The sequence below is a fragment of the Malaclemys terrapin genome, chromosome 2, assembly GCF_027887155.1.
Source record: "Malaclemys terrapin pileata isolate rMalTer1 chromosome 2, rMalTer1.hap1, whole genome shotgun sequence".
NCBI classification, from domain to species: domain Eukaryota; kingdom Metazoa; phylum Chordata; order Testudines; family Emydidae; genus Malaclemys; species Malaclemys terrapin.
The window spans coordinates 274493522-274515642 of record NC_071506.1 but is presented as its reverse complement, the minus strand read 5'-3'; the positions used below and the strand labels follow the sequence as shown (position 1 = coordinate 274515642).

At 46.7% G+C, this 22121-nt stretch overlaps 1 protein-coding gene across 4 annotated transcripts in view; it reads right to left on the bottom strand.

Annotated features, from left to right (window-relative positions):
• Window positions 1–22121, bottom strand: part of XIRP1 (xin actin binding repeat containing 1) — a 54736-nt gene that overhangs the window by 11149 nt on the left and 21466 nt on the right. For all 4 annotated transcript variants that reach the window (XM_054016571.1, XM_054016573.1, XM_054016570.1 and 1 more), the window contains one exon: window positions 889–1031. In XM_054016571.1, the coding sequence (XP_053872546.1) occupies window positions 889–1031 (143 nt within the window). The remainder of the gene's footprint in view (window positions 1–888; window positions 1032–22121) is intronic.

Genomic DNA, 22121 nt, shown 5'->3' with positions numbered 1-22121 from the left:
AGGATGTGTTCTGATAGAGGTGTTTGATGGAAACGAGATCCAAGTAAATGTCCTAGAAAAACTTTCCCTTCCAGCCTGAAATTGATTTATCCACTAGGATTTACGTAGGGCCTGATCCTGAAAGGTGCCGAGCGTCCACCACATCCCTTGAGGTCAATGGGACCTGCGGGTGCTCAGCCTCAGTTAGGATCAGACCCTTGTATGGCACCTTTTGAAAGCCCCAATGCATATTACAAAGGACTATATTTGTATCCTCCAGGGCCTGATCCGGCCCCTTTGAAGTCTGTTGGACTTTTGCTATTTACTGCAGTGCAAGTGGGATCAGACCATCAAGGCCAGGGGATGACTGTACTCGTTGCTGAAATGCAGTCACCTCTGGGGTGGAATACAGCACCAATTTAACAGCATGCAGCAACACTACACAAGAATGTAGGGATGGGCGTGAACAATATCACAGGCCACTGAAGCTGCAAGAGAACTGTAAATGCTTAACATAGGCACTGTACTTGGAGAAGGTTATTAAATATAGAGGATATAGAATAATGTGTGTGTGTGTATATATATACACACACACACACACAATATATATATATGAGTGGCTGCGTGTATATAATGTATATACAATATATATGTGTGTACATGCATGTGTAATATAACAAATAACCCTTCTACCAGGGGCTTACATATATACATAGATGGTAAATTAATATGTTTTACAGCTCCTTGGCAAGAGAACGATGGTGATTTTTGGAGGATTAATTCCATCATCGATATAAAACAAACCTATTCTCTTTCCCCTCATTATGGCCAGTTGCTGGGAATGGACATTGCTGAGATGCTTTTAGTGACTCCTAGGAGGGCCAGGAATGAAAAGTATGAGATACTTACAGACTTTGGGAGGCTGCCTGCGTGAGCAGCTGTCTCAGACAGATAGAGAGCTGACCGCTCCTTCACGGAGGGGGAGGAGGGTTTCCCGTGTCCTTGGTGCAGTATGCGTCTAGTGTTGTCTATAATTGACTGTGTCCGCTCATCTGAAACAGGGACAGAGGTGTGTGTTAGATATATGCCAGCGTGCCAAGGCAGCAAAGTGGGCTGGCCTTATGCACAAGGGAGACAAATGACTGCATGGGTCCCTGACAGGAGCCTCAGCAACTCCCCACCCAATCTCTTCAACAACTCCTGTCCCAATTGCTCAGATCTCCAGTGGTGGGGAGGAACTGGGTGGTCAATCGCTGAGGCTAGGGGACCCTGCTCCCAGCTCCAAGGACAAGTCGTTGGCCTGTTTGCATGTTCTGCGACTGGATAGGGAAGCAGCCCAGGGTGAAATGTGTGGCAGATGGGGAGCCCTGCTGATCACAAGGCTCCTTCTTAACTGTGATTCCGCTTGGGTTATGAAAGAGACATTGAAAGTTCCCAAACTCTCAAGGGGACGGAAATTAACTTGAGATATGGGTTGGGGAGAGCGAAAGATCAGACAGAAACTAGGGGGTGCTGGAACTACCATACTGGAATGGAGCTTTGGGCCATCTAGTGCCAGGTCCTGCCTATTCCATACCATGTGCTGGAAGGAGACACCACCTCCTGGCTGCCACCTGTGAGCAGCAAGAGACATATTTGCAAGCAGTCTCCTCATTCTGTTGTCTTGTCAGCAAAGCTGCGTTTCTAGGACACAGGCCAGCCCAGGCCTCACAGAGCTAAGGCAATGCCACCTTACTGTTGGAATGCAACTGCCAGAAATGAGAGGCGGGGGGGGGGGCAATGAAACTCTTATTTACTTAAACTTTAATCAACACCCCCTTCTTATGGCCCCATCACTACGCTTCCAGCGCCCCTCACAAGCAGTTAGCTTCACAATTCTCCTGTGAGGTAGGGAAATATTATAAGCCCCATTTTACAGATGGGAAATTGAGGCACAGAGAGGTTAATTGATTTTCCCAAGGTCATGTGGGAAGTCAGGAGCACAGCTGGGAATTCGATTTGGGTCTTAGTCTAATGCCCTAATCACAAGACCATCCTTCCTCCCTAATGGTATATATCCGCTCTCCTCCTTGAGCTCCCAGGACCCACCCCAAGCATTTGCTAACATAATTCCAACATTGCCTTACGGAGAAGGCCACAGTCTGTTGCTTGCACACTTGCCCACTTTCGTTTTCCAGCTAGCTCTCCCCTGTTTACACTTACCCAACCAGGGCATGTGTTTGTAGCTAAGGGCCTGATCCTGAAGTCATTGGGCGCTTTGCCACTGACTGAGACGAGATCAGGGTGAGACCCTAATAGAGAGATGGATATTGAAATGAAGACGCCTGTTGCGGCCGATTGGACCTTGCCAAAAGAGATCCATCACTCCATGGTCCAGCCAATATATTTCTATTTTGCTGTGTCATGAATAAGGAAGCAGCTATCCCAAATGGACGCCAAAATGTCAAGAAGAACCTTTACTCTCTGCCACCACAGCCCATATGCACAGCTATGTCCACATATGAATGCATACGGACATATGTATTTTCTCTCCTTGCTAGCCAAGATTTTATTTCCCCTCTCAGTACAAGAGAGGCCCTCAGTACAAGAGAGGCCCACAGCACCTTGCTTTGCACTGGAATTTACTGCAGTATTTACAGTGCTTTCTACTTGAACTACTGAATAGGAAATACCACAATGAACCCAACTACTGCAGTGCAGTAAAGGCTGCTTTGGTTTTTACAGGGGCCCACTGTACACATATTGCGGGTGCTGTATTAATAATAATAATTAATAATAATCCTTTTGGTTCATTATGCAGCATTGCCAGCCCCAGGCATTGAGTCAGGTCCACAAGAACCACACAACTGGAAGCTGAAGCTAGACAAATCTGACTGGACATATAGTGTAATTTTTTAACAGTGAGAGTAAGTAAGTATGGGAACAATTTACCAAGGGTCACGGTGTCGCCCTACTTCTTCTCCCTGCTCGTTGAAATGCCTATTAAAGAGGAGATCTTTAAAAAGGAAATTAGGTGCAGGTAACACACTTGAATTTCAAACTCTCAAAGGCTGCTTTGCAAATCCCAGCCTAAATGGTCCCAGTCTTATAAACAGGAGTAAGACTGAGCTGGTACGGGTCGAAATGCCAAGCTAGCACTAATCTGGTGGTCCCAGTAGCGCCTTCATTTAAAAACAAAAGTTTCTAGCCCTTTGGGTTGTGTTGACAACCTTCCACATGTGGACTCCCCCCAGCAATGGAATGGCATCATCCTGCATCTAGGTGCACAGTTGGGGAAAAAAAAAAGCTCTTGGAGGTGTGGCCTGTCCCTATTCATCTCACCAGGGTGTTGGCGGTGAATCCTAACACAGCAGCATTGCTGTCAATGTTGTTAACTGTTTCGTGTCTGATCATTTTGAGCAGAAGCACCCAGTTGTTCTAGGGCCTTGTCTACACTACATAATTAAGTTGACCTATGTTAGGTTGACGTACAGCCACTCCAGTAATTACTACGGTTTTTCATGTCCACACTACCCTCCTTTTGCCGGTGGTGCGTGTCCTCACTAGGAGTGCTGGCACAGACTTAACTGGGGCATTGTGACATGCTGACGGCCTGGGCTGTTAGCTCCGTGTGGAGCTCTGAGCTCCACACATAGCTGATGGGCTGTCAGCCCCTGGCAGTGGGGCTGTCTGGAGCCCACAGCCTGGCAGCAGGGCTCACAGGCAATGCAAGGTCTGCACAGACACTGCATTATCCTGATGACTTTGACCTCGTGGAGGTGGAGTTATTAGGTTGGCGTAGTGGGGGACTTGCATAGGCAGGAACAATGCTGTAGTATGGACACTTACAGAGTTAGGTCGATATAAGCCGCCTTACATTGACCTGACTCCGTAGTGTAGACCTGGCCTAGGTGTGCAGGCAGGGTTTAGGATTGGGGGTGGAGCTTAATTTTCATCACTCCCTCCAGCCCCTCCCCGGCAAAGAAACAGTCTATGTATGTGTAACACCAACAGACTCTGTTTGTCGGTGGGCGGGATTGAACCTGGGACCCCTGGAGCTTAGTGCATGAGCCTCTACCGCATGAGCTAAAAGCCAGATGGCCTCAGCTAAGGCTGTAGCAGACTCATTAATCTCTCTCTAAGTGGTCTCGGTGCCACTAGATGGGACAGGACACCACACCCAGGAGGTGGGTGGGTTACATATGTATGAAATCTCCAAATTTAAAATGATGAATTCAAACAGACTGATAAAAAGATAAAAACAGCTGGGCTGATAATGCCACGTGCCTATGAGTCTATTAAAGGTATACAGCCTACAGCCAGTGGGTCCAGGTTTCCCCCTTTAGAAATTAATATTATGGAGCCGCATAAACATTTTATATCCTGAAGCCATCCAGGGAGGTGCTGTCTGCATTAGTTACCCTAGGCAAAGGTGGAACTAAGAGTTCTGGGGGTGCAACTGCACCCCCAGGCTTGAAGTGGTCTCCATCATACACAGGGCTTGCAGTCTGGTTCAACGGCTCTCAGTACCCCCACTACACAAATTGTTCCAGCCCCCCTGATCCAAGGTTTGTATTTTGATGGTATTGTTCTACATATACTGCATAGTATTGTTTATTACGTGTATTCCCGTAGTGCCTGTGAGTCGCAGGAATGCACCAGGAACCACTGTGCTCGGCGCTGTGCAAACACAGAACAAAGTGATAGTCCTCGTCCCAGAGCGGTTATGGACATAACGCATTTTTTACCACCTAATTGAGATTTATAGTAGATTAAATCATAAGCCTAGCAGAAATGAACGACTCCATTGCTAGCATGTGGCAAAATTCTTATCCCGAGGGCCTCAAGCATTTAGATCCACTGAAGGAAAGACCAAAGGGCTGCTCTTTGGATGATGGAGACAGTTAGATAGGGGACTTTCAGTCAAGTCTCTCCCTGTCATTTTCTTTCTTTTTCTTTTACAGTGCTTGGGATTTGCAAACCTGCTCTTTGCTTATCACCAGCCCGAAAACCACATGCCTTAGATATAGGGAGTTAAAAACAGCAGCATGAGCTGTGTGCTCTGAAAGCATGGAAAGTATGCAATGACCCACAGCTTTGCAGGACAACACGCATAGCAGCCACTCGCTCGATTGCTAATTATAGATAATGGCCCACACAGCTGAGGAACAACAATTCATTCCGATAACCAGAAAGCCAGGCTACAAACTGTCTGCAATTATTAAACAGTGTATTAGACGGGGTCTCATTATTTGACATTCAGACAGCAACTGGAATCCCAAAGCACTTCACAAACTATAAACATATCGTACTACTGCAAGGTGGCCACCTTTGGCTAAAACACTAGGGCAAACCCTTGGTCACAAAAACTGCCATGGAATCGCTTGCGTCTGGTTGAAATGTTTGAGACCCTGGAGCGCAACATCTCCTCTGAAAGCTCTAGTAAACTGTATGGAACTCAATGTTCTACTTTCACTAGCTGAAGGGCCAGGCTCAGGGGCGGCTCTAGCGTTTTTGCCGCCCCAAGCACGGCAGGCAGGCGGCCTTCGGCGGCTTATCTGCGGGAGGTCCCCGGTCCTGCGGCTCCGGCGTCCCCACCGCCGAATTGCCGCCGAAGCCGCGGGACCGGCGGACCTCCCGCCGGCAAGCCGCCGAAGGCAGCCTGCCTGCCGCGCTTGCAGGGACTGGCAGGGCGCCCCCCGCGGCTTGCCGCCCCAGACATGCGCTTGGAGTACTGGTGCCTGGAGCCGCCACTGGCCAGGCTGACCCCTCTAGAATTTATTTGATTTATTACAGCCATCCCAGTAGTACTGGGCAGATGCTGACATAAATAAAACAATAGAACCAGCTGTGGTCCCAGGGAGGCTAGGGATTTTAAACCTGATACTCTGATCACTACAGGCATCCTCACCGGCTAGCTCATTAAAAATGTGCTTCTGTGATGGCTGCACCCTGCAATCCTGATTAGGAAAATCTGCTGTTGATGATTTCACTGGGCATTTTGCCTGAGGAAAATCATAGGATCTAGCCCTGATTTGGTTCCCATTGTAGACCACATCAGAATGCCCATTGGCTCCAGTGGAGCTGGAAAGTGGTAGAGTATTTATAAATTGAAGCTGGGAAGCGGCTACAGTTTCAGTAGCTCCGCAAACACCTCTGGGTAGTCATCTAGTTCTCCTGTTAGACATAACCTTCAGCCTGGGCCAGCTGGCAGCCTCAATTCAATAGAGGCCTGGAGCAGCAACAGCAGGAGAGCTGCAGGTGCGAGCTGAGATGTAGTCTGGCAGGGTAGAAGTCTGCAGTGGCCCAGAAGTGGAATAGCAGGAAGTGCTGCCGGACTGCTGAGTATCAGCAAAGAACATAAGAACATAGGAGAGGCCGTACCGGGTCAGACCAAAGGTCCATCTAGCCCAGTATCCTGTCTACCGACAGCGGCCAACGCCAGGTGCCCTAGAGGGAGTGAACCTAACAGCCAATGATCAAGTGATCTCTCTCCTGCCATCCATCTCCATCCTCTGACAGACAGAGGCTAGGGACACCATTCCTTACCCGTCCTGGCTAATAGCCATTAATGGACTTAACCTCCATGAATTTATCCAGTTCTCTTTTAAACTCACTTATAGTCCTAGCCTTCACAACCTCCTCAGGTAAGGAGTTCCACAAGTTGACTATGTGCTGCGTGAAGAAGAACTTCCTTGTATTTGTTTTAAACCTGCTGCCTATTAATTTCATTTGATGACCCCTAGTTCTTGTATTATGGGAATAAGTAAATAACTTTTCCTTATCCACTTTCTCCACATCACTCATGATTTTATATATCTCTATCATATCCCCCCTTAGTCTCCTCTTTTCCAAGCTGAAAGTGTATCGGGGTTAGCTTGCACAGTGCCTGTCTGAGCTATGCCCAGCTCTGGCTAGTGACCCTTAGTCTACCACTTTTCCAATCATTTAATTCATCTTTACCGTAAAACACAGGCACTCCTACGGCCAGAATCTCAGCTGTGTACATTAGTGTAAATGCTTTCATGTTAACAGAGTGATCCTGATCTACACCTGTTGAGACTCTGCCCCGCAACGTTCAGAAGAGAGGACCAAATCAGTTAAATTACACCCAGGCTAGAGTTTGACTCGTCTATTTCTGTTGTCAAACCTGTGTTTAAAGCAAGTTTGAACCTGGTGCTCAGTCGCTAAAGCTAGAATCAGAGTCTCCCAATGTTACAAGGATCCTGGAAAGCTGCATAACACAGAACCTGAGAAACCGACACCTTCCCCTGCTTGGGAAATGATGCATTATATTCATTCATATTAATTGATCAGTTATTAGACTTCATGGGGGGGTGTCATGATAAGCCCTAAATTGTAAGCGCAAACAAGCATTTAACCACTTGACACTGTAGCTAAAACCACCAGAACACACTGCCTTCTAGTGAAGGTAACACTACAAGATGAAGAAAGCATCAGAGCTACATAGGAAAAAGGTAATGATGATGCAAAACTCAATACAAAATTCTTTCTTTCTATAACTATGTTAGATCCAACAGTCAGAATCCAAGTAAAGGAAAACAAAGTTCTTTTGCCACTGAGACAAAACCTGTCTTTAAATAAGCCAGCAACCCTAGTTGGCTTCTCATTCCACTTAAACCATTATGTGCTGTAGGGAAACAATGCCACCCACCTGTTAGTGTCCATCCTCTTTCTTGCTAGGACTTTTCGCAGACCGGCTAGCACCACCGTCCCCAGTGAATTACTGAATGACTGAATCACCTAGTAAAAAAAAGAAGCTGCCGGCTCAGCACCTAGTCTATCTGGGATGGTCGGCCAACAGCATGTCGTCAGCTTTGCTCCTGAAATCATCTGCACTGAACAAACACAGCGGCCAAGCAAATGCCCTTTGTGCCACCATATGAACCCCACCTTGGCCATCCCAATAGTGGTGACTCTGTATTTCCCTGCCTCTTACTGTACCGTGGGATGGTGTAATGGGATCTGAGCTCTGCCGGGTGGGCTAAAGCGGGGGTGCCGCAGCTAATGCGTTTGCAATTTGTTTTTACAAAGCAAAGAAGAACCATCCAGTGATGTGGTGTGTGAAACTGGGCTCTGAGCTCAGTAAACTCACATCTACGCAAGCCAGCAATGCCAGGCAAAATAGCTTCCTCTTCTTGCTCTGAAAGTGTGGCTGATTATAGCCACTAGAGTCCTCGCCTTGCATGGTGTTTCCCCACCCATGGGGAAATAGGTGGCTACTCTTTCTAGTAGGCTTTTCTGAGCCCTGTTTTTGCCAGTCACTAGTGAACCCTGAGTCACTAGCGGACGTGCACTGTGCCTCGCTAAACTGAACGTGCAGCGGTCATGAAGAGCCGCTTGCCCTTCCACAGGTCTGTGGAAATCAGAGCTGGCAAAGAGCTCTCTTTCCTCTACCTGCCAACGCAGGATTGTTCTCCACGGTACACCTCTACCCCGATATAATGCGACCCGATATAACACGAATTTGGATATAACGCGGTAAATCAGAGCTCTGGGTGGGGGTGGGGCTGCGCACTCCGGTGGATCAAAGCAAGTTCAATATAACACGGTTTCACCTATAACGCGGTAAGATTTTTTGGCTCCCGAGGACAGCGTTATATCGAGGTAGAGGTGTATGTTTTCTACCATTTGCCCACTCTATTCCTCAATACTTCAAGCGACGGGGTAATGCCATGGATGAAGCAGTTTAGCGATTGAGTGTAACCCACATGGTTGTATGGTCTTTGACGTATTCTAAGGCCTGGGCTACACTAGCGGGGGGGGGGAGTTCAAACTAAGATACGCAACTTTAGCTATGCTATTCGCTATTCGCATAGCTGAAGTCAAAGTATCTTAGTTCGACTTACCTGGCCGTCCTCATGGCGGCGAGTCGACTGGCGCGGCTTCCCCGTCGACTCCGCTTACTCCTCCTGCCGAGGTGGAGTACGGGCATCGATTAGCGGATTGATTTATCGCGTCCAGACGAGACGCGATAAATCGATCCCTGATACATCGAACACTACCCGCCGATCCGGCGGGTAGTATAGACGTACCCTAAGCCGGCTGGTTTTGTTACTAAGAATCTCTAGACTCCCAGCTCTTCTTTGCAGCATGGGAAGGGCTCTGAGTCACCCAGCTGCTGGGTCCTCTGAGATGTTTGAGACTCCCCAGGGGTGTGTTTGTGCGGCAGGCTGGAGGGGTGTTCTGCAGCGTTCTTTGCCACTCCCCCCCACCTCCACGTCCATGAACCTCGCCATGTCACCCACCCTGTGCGTCAGTGAAACCTGGGAAACTCACCATCAGCCTCCATGAGATGGAGTCAGCGCTGATCAGTGACACCAGCCCTCAGTGTTTGTGCATCAGAATCGCAATTTGCCCTCAGCCCAGTTTTAATGGCTCATGTACCTGTCGCTAGCATTGAAAGCCAGTGGTGCTGAATCACTCCCTTCCCCCTGCTTCCCTGGGAGCTAATCAGTCCCCCTACAAAAGGGCTGCTAAATGCGAGCGCCACTCATGTGGCTGGCCTTGTGGAATTCTCATAGCTGGGTAAGCACTAATAATAGCCGGAGAAGAAGCCAGTGTGTCAGCTTAATCTGGGAGACTAGGCGCTCATTGGCCCTGTTAAATCAATGGGAACAAGTTCAAATCTCTTCCTCCATTCTGTGCTCGGATGGCCCATTGTGCTGCTGTCAGTTCCTTGATCCCGTCACTTTGAGCAAAGGCCGATGGGCCTTGTTCAACCCCGCGCTGGGTCCACATTCCTCATGGAATGATCCAGCTCCGTGCCTAACAGCTGCTGTAGGAGGCCTTTTGTCACTGTGGTGAATACTAACTATGTGGAAAGCAGATGGGGGAGGGCAGGATTGACCAGGCAGTCTAAATCACTCTCCCTTTTTGAGGACCAGAAGTTCCTGCAGCTGGGCTGAAAGGGGAAGTCATCCTGGGGATACCCCCCTGGAACTAGTGGAAAATGCTATAGACCTTCTATTGGCATGAAAGGGGCGGGAGGGGGGAGGGCACAGGCAGTTTTTGTTCCGGCCGCTCAGCAGTGGATAAAAGTGCATTTCAGCTATTTCTGACTTGACTGCCCAACTCCAACTTGCTGTTGAGCACTTGGGACACATGAGAAAAATCATTCAAAGGCCACGTGCTGATTTTGCCAATGTGAGAAGAAAGGGCAGCGTTGGGGGAGGGCAGGAAACAGCTGCTTAAAGTGAGGCTGCTGGCAGGAAAGTAGCGGGAACACTGTTGTCCAGAGGCTTCCCATTTATTCTCTCTCTCTTGCTCCAAGACTTCTGGATCAGGTTTTTGCTGGTTTGCAAACCGCCTGTTTCCCTCTAACTGCCAGTTTTGCAAAGTCCAGTTGGGATCTGAAATTCAAGCTTGGCTCTTTCTAGGGATGGGCCAGCATGGGATAGTTCATTACTACCAACCACAAATAGTCAAGAATTATGAGTCTGTTCCCAAAAAATCGTGAAATTGGCTTAAAAATCATGACTTTTTTTTAAAAATACATCTTGTTTTTTTTTTTCCTTTCTGGTTTTTCACCCTTTAGGGTGCACAGTCCTGATTTTTTGTGTCTTTTTCTTATATAGGCTCCTATTATCCCCCACCTCCTGTCCTGATTTTTCACACTTGTTGTCTGGTCGCCCTACTAGAAATGTACCATTAAAAAAAAAAAAAGAAAACTGAGATGCTCACGTAATCACATGATTCCAGCAACTGGAGCTTTAAGGAAAACACTAATTATCACGAGACCCGCAATAAAAGTAAGTACGCTAGTAACACTGTTTTCAGATTGCACAGCAACTAGCAGAATGGGGCTCTGATATCAGTTTTGGTCTCTGGGCTCTGTTATAGATATAAATGTATTATAATAATACAAATCTTTACCAAAATAAAATATAAATCTTTTTTTTTTTTTTTTAAAAAGCTTGGGTTTAAACATCCTTTTGCAGAGGTTTCAACCCAGCTGTTGCATAGTAACCTTGTGCTAGTGCCTTAGAATCATGTTGCAATATTGTGCTAAATACATGTCAGCTGGAAAGTGAAACTGACTATAATCGAAAGAGCAGAGTGAAATGCAAAACAAGTAAATAGGGAGCAGCTCTGATGGAAAGGAAATTCTTTCAGCTTTAATAATCTAAGGTGTTATGTGCAAAACAAGTTAGGATTTAAATATATTCTAAAAGGCCAAGATTTTCAAACATTACTAATTTGGATGCTCAGTTTGAGGCATCTTAAATGGGCCTCCCCAAACAGCCAGGCATGACCCCACCCACACTCTGCCTCCAGGGTCCCCCTTTGTGTTGCCGCTAAGTTCCAGGGGCTGGGGCCACGCCACGTGCTCTCCCTCCTGGCGCTCCCGGGCTGGGGAGGCTGCGGGCACTAGCCAGTCTGGGGCGGGGGCCGGCGGCTGTGGTGGTGTGCTCTGGATTCCGGGGGTGCAGAAGGGGTGGGACTGGTGTGGAAGGGGCAGGACTGGGGGCTAGCCTCCCCTAGCCAGTGGTTCATGCGCCGCCCCTGCAGTCCCCGTTTTAAGGTGTCAGAGGGGTACCCGTGTTAGTCTGTATTCACAAAAGCAACGAGGAGTCCAGTGGCACCTTAAAGACTAACAGATTTATTTGGGCATAAGCTTTCGTGGGTAAAAAACCCCAAATAAACCTGTTAGTCTTTAAGGTGCCACCGGACTCCTCGTCCCTTTTAAGGTGTCTCAAGTTGGGTACCTTAGAACTGAGGCAACCAAGTCATTAGTCACTCCTGAAAAATCCTGGCCATATAACTTGAATCAGAAATTCTTTGCAGGTGGCATATCACAGTTTAATACTCCCATGCCATTTAAAGAGGTCCCGAGGTGACTCAGTAAAACGCAGCCCCGGACTGACACTAGAGTCACTTTGAAGCACTGGGCTGTTATTTTTGGTCTTTGTAAAAATGCAGGCTTGATGGAATGCAGAGACACTATTCCTGGGGTGCAAAAAATGCAAAGACGCGTCCCCAAGTAACAGCTGCTGGTGGCATTGGAGACTGGAGAAGAGGTGGGGGGTTGCTGGCAAGGGGGCAACTGGTTAGAAAGATCCATGCTTAGAGAGGGCTTTAAACCACGCCCACGCAAGCCTTCCAGGGATTCTGAATTTTAATTGACTAGATGGATGAAACTATGGCCGCAGATTCACAATTGTTTTTACCAATGGGGTCACACTTTGTAGTCAGCTTCCATTTATAAAGGGTTGAAATAAATGATTAGCAAATGTTTTAGTCACTGTTTAATAAATTATTATAGATTCCATCAGGTCAACAAGTTGCTCATAACCATGCCTTATAACCCTTCTATAACACTTCTAGTGTGCTTAGAGCCGCCTATCACATGAGCTACTCTTGTCTGTAGCACTCTTGTAACATATATTCATCATTTCTTAATCCTTTATGGACTTTAGTCTAAAATGTGATCACAAATGGATCCTCTTAATATTATTTAAACTGCCTCTTTTGTTCTACTTTTCTACCATACACATCTCTTTAATAGCTAACTACCAATCATTAATTATTATTACTGTTGTTTTTAGCTCTGAAACCCTGCAACCAAGATCAGGGCCTCATTGTGGTAGGTGATGTATTCACATACAGGGAGAGTCAGTTCCCATCCCAAAGAGCTCACAATCTAAATAGTAAGACGGAAAAAGGAATATTATCTCCAGGTTAAAAAGAGGTTAAGTGGCGTTCTCAAGGTCATGCAGAAAGTCTGTGACAGAGTTAGGAACTGAACCCCGCTCACCTGAGCCCCAATCCAGTGCTACATCCACAGGATCATTCTTCCAATGGAAAACTGATCTTTATTTAGATGTGATTGTTTTGATAACTTATTATCTTAGGCCTTGTCTACACTACGGGGGGAGATGGATCTAAGTTACGCAACTTCAGCTACGTGAATAACCTAGTTGAAGTTGACATACTTAGATCTACTTACCGCGGGGTCCACACTACGCAATGTTGACTGGAGACACTCTCCCGTTGACTCCCCTTGCGCTCCTCATTCAGGTGGAGTACAGGAGTCGACGGGAAAGCAATCTGCGGTTGATTTAGCGGGTCTTCACTAGACCCACTAAATTGACCACCGATGCATCTACTGCCACGCATCGATCCCCCGGTAAGTGTAGACAAGCCCTATAGTCTCCTTCTATGTAGGGTGACCAGATGTCCCATTTTTATAGGGACAGTCCCGTTTTTTGGGACTTTTTCTTATATAGGCTCCTATTACCCCCCACCCCCTGTCCCAATTTTTCACAGTTGCTATCTGGTCACCCTACAATGGTGCTTTTTGACTCATTGGTGTGAACTCAAGCTGAGCAAAGAGTTGATTCCTAAAGGTTTTTCCACCCTGTGTGTGGCCAAACTACAGCTGACAGGCTCGTAGCAATATCTTTGTTTCTGACAACAACACTCGGAACAGTAGTGCAGAGTTGGCCATTGGTTTCACAGCTTAATGGGGAGAAGGATTGCCTTTAGTGCTAGGAATGCCCTGCCTTTTAAGGCAGCTTCATTCTAATCATCATGAAGTGACATCCTGAGAATGTCAGGACAGGCCTGAGCACTGTATGTGTCTCCTGTTGCTGCATGTACTGTATGTTTCTGGGATGCAGAAGGAATCCCAGTACATAAAGGCAAGTTAAATATCTGTGCCATATAGCTTTAAACATTGTTTGCAATGCTGTTGACCTTACAGGTTAGCTGAGTGGAGATTTCTGTTCTGCTATTGCATGCCTGGCACCAATTAAGTCATAAGTAATTGTTTCAAACCTTTCCCATATTTTCTATTAATTTAGCGTTGGTAAATTATCATATGCACCCATGAAACTATTGACTGTCCTTAGTCAATAATGGGCAAGAGATCTTACTTCTGCTCTCAGGGGTGTTGGAACAATTTTTAAAGTGGGGGTGCTGAGAGCCATTGAATCAAATTGTAAACCCTGTATATAATGGGATCCACTTCAAGCCCGGGGGTACGGCAGCATCCCTAGTTCCAGCACCTATGTCTGCTCTGAAAAAACAAACCCTATTTGAAAAAATCCCAACAATATCTGCAAAAAAACCAAGCATAGCCCTTGTATTCCACTAGCATTTCCCACTCTTCCCAAGAGAGGCAAACTGTTAGCTAGGATCAGGGGGTGAGTAGGGGGCGGGGGAAGAGGACTGCCTATAAAAGAGCAGAAGAGAGAAATCCTGCTTTTTTTCATGTCGATGTTCTAGAATATAATAGTGAAAGGCACATTTTTTGATCCAGGCCCCAAACTTCTGCACAGGTCAGGAGATGTGTTTGCATCCAGTTCTGATAACAGGGTTAGGTTTGTGGCACCATTTCAAGTCCACAGATGAAAGCTGATTGTTATTATTTGTTTATTTATATTACAGTAGCACCACAGGACCACTCATTTTGGGGCATCATTGTGCTAGGTGCTGTACAAAGACGTGGCCCCTACCCCAGAGAGCTTACAGTCAAACATGATGTGAAGGGGATTCTGCCCTTTAATCGAGGCATCGTGAATCGGCCAGTTCCTCACAGCAGTTGCGGCAAAGGGCTCTTGCATAGAGATCTGAAGGTGCATACACACAGATCTATTGCTACCTACACACATGTATAGCTTCCAGAATGTATCTCCTTTTTCAAAAGCCAGCTGCTCTCAATGCCGTTTTGAGAGCTCCTGCCTGGAAAAGAGAAAAATTCTCCTGGGAAATCCATTCCTTGGGTAGAATAAAGAGGGTCTGAGCTCTGCCAGGCAATGAGATCTCTAGAGACCAGGAAGTGTGTGTGGCGGGGAGGGTGGTACTTAGTAACATTGAGGGAGTCACCAGTGAATGAGTTACTGGGTAGTAGCTGACACTACGGAATTCTCTGTGGGGATTTCATCTATGACATCTTTGAGAGGATGAGCTAAAGGACAAAATCAGTGGAGTGAAATCAATGTTAGCCAGAAATCTCCTATGGGTAGTGTTGGGTGCTTAATTATAATAATATTTTGCTACTTTCCAGCTATCTCTGTGCCTCTCAGACTTGGTCTGCACACAGGTTTAGAACTGGTATAGCTATATCAGTTAGTGGTGTGATGTGTTACTGATTACATTTATACCATTACAACCCCTCGAGTGGACATGTTCTATTGGTATAACGGTGCCTAATACTGGTATAGCTTATTCCCAGTCCCACGCAGAAGTAAGCTGAACCAGTATCAAACACCTTTAGCCTGATGTACCTGTGCCCGCACTAGGGGCAGTTGTACTGCTTTAGCTATCCCGGGATAGTTACAGGGGTACAACTTTTATGAGTAGATGAGCCCTCAGCTTTTCAGGAATGTGCCTCAGGGAATCATCTTGAGCTTCATTTGTTTCCTTTCCTTAGAAATAACTAATAGTTCAAGGCGCTTATGGGCCTGAATGTGCATCATAACATTTCCCACCCACAGCCTAAGGTTCTCTTTACTCACACTTAGACTAGTGAACCGTCTACCACCTGGTTGGACCGGGGGAGCTTCTTCACATTTTGTTCCCCTCTTTAAGTAGCTATGATAGCAGATGGAATCTCTCTCTCTCTCTCTCTCTCTCATTTTTCTACTAAAAGGAAGTGGTTGAAGCTGTTTTTAGCCAATGACTGGGAGGGGAAAAAGCAGCCCTGTTGTCCTTGCAGGAGTTGGCAGAATGCCAGTGGGTAAATCCCAGAAAGAAATGATAACAACAAGAGAATAAATGAATGAAGAACATATTTTGCATGTCAATAGCGCCTGATGATTTAAAACTGCTCGACAACAGGATAAATAATAGTACACCTCTTTTAGAGACACACCGGGCCAGGTCTTCGGCTGATGTAAATCCACTGACGTTTGTGGAGCTACGCCATTTCACACCAACTGAGGGGCTGGAGCAAAGAGGTTAAGGAACTTGTCCAAGGTCATGCAGTTAGTCAGTGGCAGAATCAAGACTAGCTCCTAGGATTCTTGCCTCTCAGTGCCCTGCTCCACCCATTAGACAACACCTGCACTTTAGAGCTGCAGCTCTGGTGCCCATTAAACAAATAAGCAAAGAGATGCAGCAGTACAGGAGAGAGATTGAAGCTACAAAGCATCTGACAGATCCATGGGCTTGTTCAAAGGCGCTTACTGGGCTGCACAAGTGAATAGAAGTGACGAAAGAATTTCCAAAAGTTATAACCTATAAGCCTGAACCTGAGAGATACTGAGCAACCGCTGCTCCCACTGACTTCAGACAGGAGCTGTGCACCTCGCAAGAGCGGGCCCCATGAATGATCTCTGGATATGGAGACACAAATCCTTTCTTCATTGTTTGACGTGTGGGAGTGACGAGGGGGGAATCAGATTCTATCCTTTGCAAAATCTATACTGCCACTTGCTCCTGAAGGGTATAAATTGAAGTGGGACCTGTTTCATCCTGATCAGTCCTCAAATGCCACGTAGATGCAAATTAGCAAGTCACATGCGGTGTTACCTCTTACAATATCATCATCTATCTAATCTATCTATCCATCACCACCATCTGGCTAGCTGATGTGCAGAACACATGGACTTAGCATGGATTCTACCCCTGATCTGACTGCTACAATGGGCCAGCCCCCTAGTATAAGTTGATGTAGCTCCATTAAAGTAACTGAAGCTGAGAAACTTGTCCCGTGAATTTAAAATGGCTGCACTGATGCTAGAAATTGTAACAACCTTGGCTGCTTCGTTATGGGGGAAGGGAGGAGTGGTTTTGTCACCATGTTAAAAGCCCTCTCTCCATTTCAAGCATCCCATAATGCTCAAGTCAACATTTTGCTGCACTAGACAGAAAATAGAACCCATGGTACAGACACAATAACCTCCCGAGGAAAAGAGACCACAGAGATCTGGATTTACTAGGTTCCAGGCTGACAAAATTCATTGCTTTCCAATGGCAGCAAACTCACTTGGAGCTTCATACTGTGAGGGGCTGAGTGCCCTCAGCGCCCACTGAACTTCAGGATTGGGCCTTTTACAATGGTACATTGTTCACATAATACATGCAAATCTTCACTAGAATCTCACCAAGGAAAAGCTTACTTACAGAGAGATCCAGCCAGTCGTGTCTTTTGGGTAGAAAATCCCAGCAGAAGTTCCTATGGAGAAGCCCTGCTCCAGTCTGTGTCCCTTGATCCTGTTCTCTGTCTCTGACTGGTCTCTGACAGCTGATTTTATCACCGTGTGCTGGGCTAAGTTGAGAGGATGAGCCAAATGGGTTATTTTAGGGAATACGGAAGTTGCTGTTCCATCAGGCTGAGTCAATCAAGAGTTCCTGCAGCTATGGCGGGGGGGGGGGGGGGGAGAGTCTTGAGTTGTCACTGGCCCTAGCAGCTTGCAATGCTGATAGGCTTATTTATTCAGCACCGCCCCACGGTAATTCAGTAAAGGGATGTGTAAGCTTCCAAATATTGCGCATCAGAGAAGAGGCACTTTCCTGAGTCATTCTCAAGGGTCCTTGGGCCACGGCATTGACACCTTGTGACTGTCACAAGATTTTTACTATGTTCAAAGCTAGCAATGATAACAAGTATTAATGAACACAAGCTGATTCCTAATTCGCTTTTAAATGGATGTGTATTTTTTCTAGAACTCTTTGGTTTGGAAAAGAGAACAGCAAGAGGAGATATGGCAGAGGGACATAAAATAAGGAAGGATACAGAGATGGCCAGTTGGGCAGTCTACTACATTACATAATATCATGTGGCAATGAGTTCCACGGGTTAAAAGGCATTTCTTTTTATTTAGCTTATATTTTTTCCTTTCTTCTTCTTAGACTGTGGAAAAGGGTGCTACATATAAACAACACTAGCACCTATCATTATCCTAGCTAGAATACAAACAACAAGAGTGGACAGACTTCATACCTCAGAGCAGAAACTGATCACTAGCTGAGATCAGCAAGGAATTTCCCCCCCTAAGTAGAAAACTGTGTAATGCCAACAGACCCTGGTCGTTGGCGGGTGGGATCGAACCTGGGACCTCTGGAGCTTAGTGCATGAGCCTGTACGGCATGAGCTAAAAGCCAACTGGTTGTTTAGCTAAGGCTGTAGAGGAGACTCATTTTATCTCTCTCTTTAAGTGGTCTCGGTGCAACTAGCTTGGCCAGAACACCACACCCAGAAGGTGTGTGGGTTACAACGGCACCTAGGTGTTCTATTTGGGTTTCATGTTTTCTTTTGAATTGTTGGCCTGAGTGAAAAATACTGGAGCTAATCCTGTGCAGGCAGGGCCGGCTTTAGGCCAATTCCACCAATTCCCCCGAATCGGGCCCCGCGCCTAAGAGAGCCCCCAATCAGGGCTGCCCAGATTGGGGGGCAAGTGGCAGAGAATCCCTTCCCTGGCTAGAGGCACCTTTTTAATTTTTACTCACCTGGAGGCACTCCGGGTCTTTGGCGGCGGGTCCTTCAGTGCCGCCGAAGACCTGGAGTGAGTGAAGGACCCGCCGCCAAAGACTAGGAGCACGGTCGGGTGAGTACAAGCCCCACGTGTTTTTTTTATGTGTTTCCTGCCGGGGCCCCGTCAAAACTGTTCGAATCGGGCCCTGCACTTCCTAAAGCCGGCCCTGTGTGCAGGTCTGAGTGCCTTCGACTCTCGGTCCACCTTCAAATTATGCCTGTCAGCCAGATTCAGAGGTGATGTATAAGTTAGAAAGTGCATTAGCTTAGTCCCTTTACACTCAGATTCCTTTTTGATCTCGTTTCACCCATTCTGCTGACATCTTAGAGGCGTCTAAGTTGGTCTAACTTACCCGCTGAGGAATTGTAAGGTGTAGGCTTGCTCTAGAAGAGACTGCTCGTATAATGTGGCCACTAGAAATATAGGTAGAAAGGTTACCACCATCTAGAGATGAAGGACAAGTTTGGACATGACAGTGGATTGGCAATCAAGATGGCTGCCATTCTCAGCTCTGTCACCGATTTCCTGTGTGGCACTGGGGAAACCACTTCAACCCTATGGGCCTCAGTTCCCCAGACTTCTTTTGTCTTCCTTCGCTATTTAGATCGTAAAGTCTTTGCGGCCGTGACCATGTCTTGCTATGTGTTTGTACAGCACCTAGCACAGTGGGGCCCTGCTATCAGTAGGTGCCTGAAGGCACTAGGGTAACATAAATAAGGATAAGAACTCAGTGGGATTTGTAGTGAGGGCAGATTTTGGCCCTCAGTGGGCAACCTATTTTCCTTGTGACAATGGCCAAATAGCTTGAGAATGCTACTTTTCCAATGCATGTTGCTAAATCCCTTTTTACAATCGTTGGGTATCTCTGCCCTACAATACTGTATATTTCTCCTTTCTTATTGCGGTTCCTGGAGTGGCTCAGATCCTCACCACCCTAACTGTTGGCCAGCGTCTTAAATACACAATTAAGCCACAATTTAGTAGCCGCTTGCTGAGATCCAGGGGTTTGGGTTCAGACCTGTGTCTCACAAGAACAACCCCCTCTAGGAACTGCTCTTTTGTTTCCCTCGATAGACTAGAATCAGGGAAGAAAGTTAAGATTGCTCAGTACTGATAGAAATCTAAGTACAGTAACTCCTCACTTAAAGTCGTCCTGGTTAACGTTGTTTCGTTGTTATGTTGCTGATCAATTAGGGAACATGCTCGTTTAAAGTTGCGCAATGCTCCCTTATGACGTTGTTTGGCAGCTGCCTGCTTTGTCCACTGCTTGCAGAAAGAGCAGCCCATTGGAGCTAGCTGGTGGGGGCTTGGAACCAGGGTGGACTGGCAGCTCCCCACTCCCCTAAGTTCCCTGTATGGCAGCCGCCCAGCAGGCTATCAATTGCTGGCAGTTCAGCTGTCCCTCCCTCCACTGCCATGTGCTGCTCCTGCCCTCTGCCTTGGACCTGCTCCCGGGAGCCTCCTGCTTGCCGTGCGGGGGGTGGAGGGGGGGGTTAGGGGCTAATATCAGGGTGTCCCCCTCCCCCTGATCCTGCCCCCCGCATACCCCATCTCCATAGAGCGGGGCGGGGGTGGGGAACACAACAGGGCTCAGGATGGAGGGAGCTTGATAGCAGCAGTTGCTGTCTCAACTTGCTGATCTACTTAAAAAGGCAATGTACTTAGAGTGGGTCAGTGTACTTAAAGGGGCAATGCGCATCTCTCTCTCACACACACAGGGTGTGTGTGTCTCTGTCTGCCATGCTGTCTCCCCTCCTTCCATTCATGTTGCCTTGTAGAGTATGAGGCTATATTAACAACAATGTGTTAACCCCTGAGGGCTCAGCCGAGTGCTAGTTCATCATTTAGCAGTAAGGCATTCCCGAAATATCCCACCCTCTGACTTCACCATCTTAACCAAGCTTCACAATCATCATTGCTGTGTACAGTATTAAATTGTTTGTTTAAAACTTATAGTGTGTGTGTGTGTGTATATATATATATATATATAGTCTTTTGTCTGGTGAAAAAAAATTCCCTGGAACCTAACTCCCGCCTCCCCCATTTACATTAATTGTTATGGGGAAATTGGATTCGTTTAACATCATTTCGCTTAACATCACTATTTCAAGAATATAACTACAATGTTAAGCGAGCAGTACCTGAAAGAAAAAAAAAAAAAGAGCCCTGGAGAAACTATCGTTCAGAGACCACAGTCATTAATCTCCCATGTCAACAAGATATTGCACGCCATGCATGAGGTGGTCTCTGAGTAAGGCACTATAACGCTGTGGTAGAGTCTCGTATAAAATATCCCCGCACGGGGTATCTCAGCCATCGAGAGGGGGAAGGCCGGGGATCTGAGTAAGCATGCAATATATGTTTCATTGATTACCAGCCAGGTTCTGACTCACAGGAATGGAAATGGCAGGGGTTGTCAGATGTTTACCAGCTCAGCTAAGATTATTCATAAGCTCTATAACAAGCAAGAGTCAGCAAATGGAGTGACAGGCTAGTTGGGGAACACCGAGGACACACGGTGGAGCTGCAACCTATTAATTTCGTACGGATGCTGGGAAGAGGAAAAGGCAGTGAGCATTGACAAGGCACCAGGTCAAGGACAGAGCACAACAGGGTGTGGGTCGGGCGGCTCCACGTTGCCGGAGAAGACAGCAGCCGGTAGCCGCTTGGCTGAGATCCCATCTTAAGAGTGTCTACCAGTGGCAGCTTGACTTTAACAGCTGGGGCACAAATCACCAAATAGTTAATTCAGTCCCTGTCCAATGTATAATTTAAGAGCTATTATTATACAATTAGTTTTAAATACATGGAAAAGAATCTAATATTCATCTGTTCCCTGAGAAAGAAGAAGAATAATTCCACGTAAACAAAAACAATTGAAAAATCCAGAGATTTTCACATGAATTTAAATACTAGATCAGCATAAGTTAAAGTCGAAAGTAAATTGATGTTTTTCAGCTAATTTCATACGCCTCTGTTTAGAGCATTTTCATGAATTCAAATAATAGACCACAATCACTATGTAACCATAATATACCACCATCAATGTAAAAACAAAAAGCCACAGTAGCACTTTAAACAACACAAAATTGGCCAAAACCTCAGGCGACCCAGGGGGCAGGGCCTGGTTTACCTGCCTTGATTCCTATTGATCCCACGGATGAGCACAAGTCCACGGGGCTGCATGAGCTGCATCCGAAGGTGCTAAAGGAGTTGGTGGATGTGACTGCAGAGCCATTGGCCATTATCTTTGAAAACTCATGGCGATGGGGGGAGGTCCCAGATGACTGGAAAAAGGCTAATGTAGTGCCCATCTTTAAAAAAGGGAAGAAGGAGGATCCGGGGAATCAGAGGCCAGTCAACCTCCCCTCAGTCCCTGGAAAAATCATGGAGCAGGTCCTCAAGGAATCAATTTTGAAGCACTTGGAGGAGAGGAAGGTGATCAGGAACAGTCAACGTGGATTCACCATAGGCAAGTCATGCCTGACCAACCTGATTGCCTTCTATGATGAGATAACTGGCTCTGTGGATATGGGGAAAGCGGTGGACATGATACACCTTGACTTTAGCAAAGCTTTTGTTATGGTCTCTCACAGTATTCTTGCCAGCAAGTTAAAGAAGGCTGGATGAATGGACTATAAGGTGGATAGAAAGCTGGCTAGATCGTCGGGCTCAACGGGTAGTTGAGGATTGGGCTCCATGTCTTTCCATGACAAATTA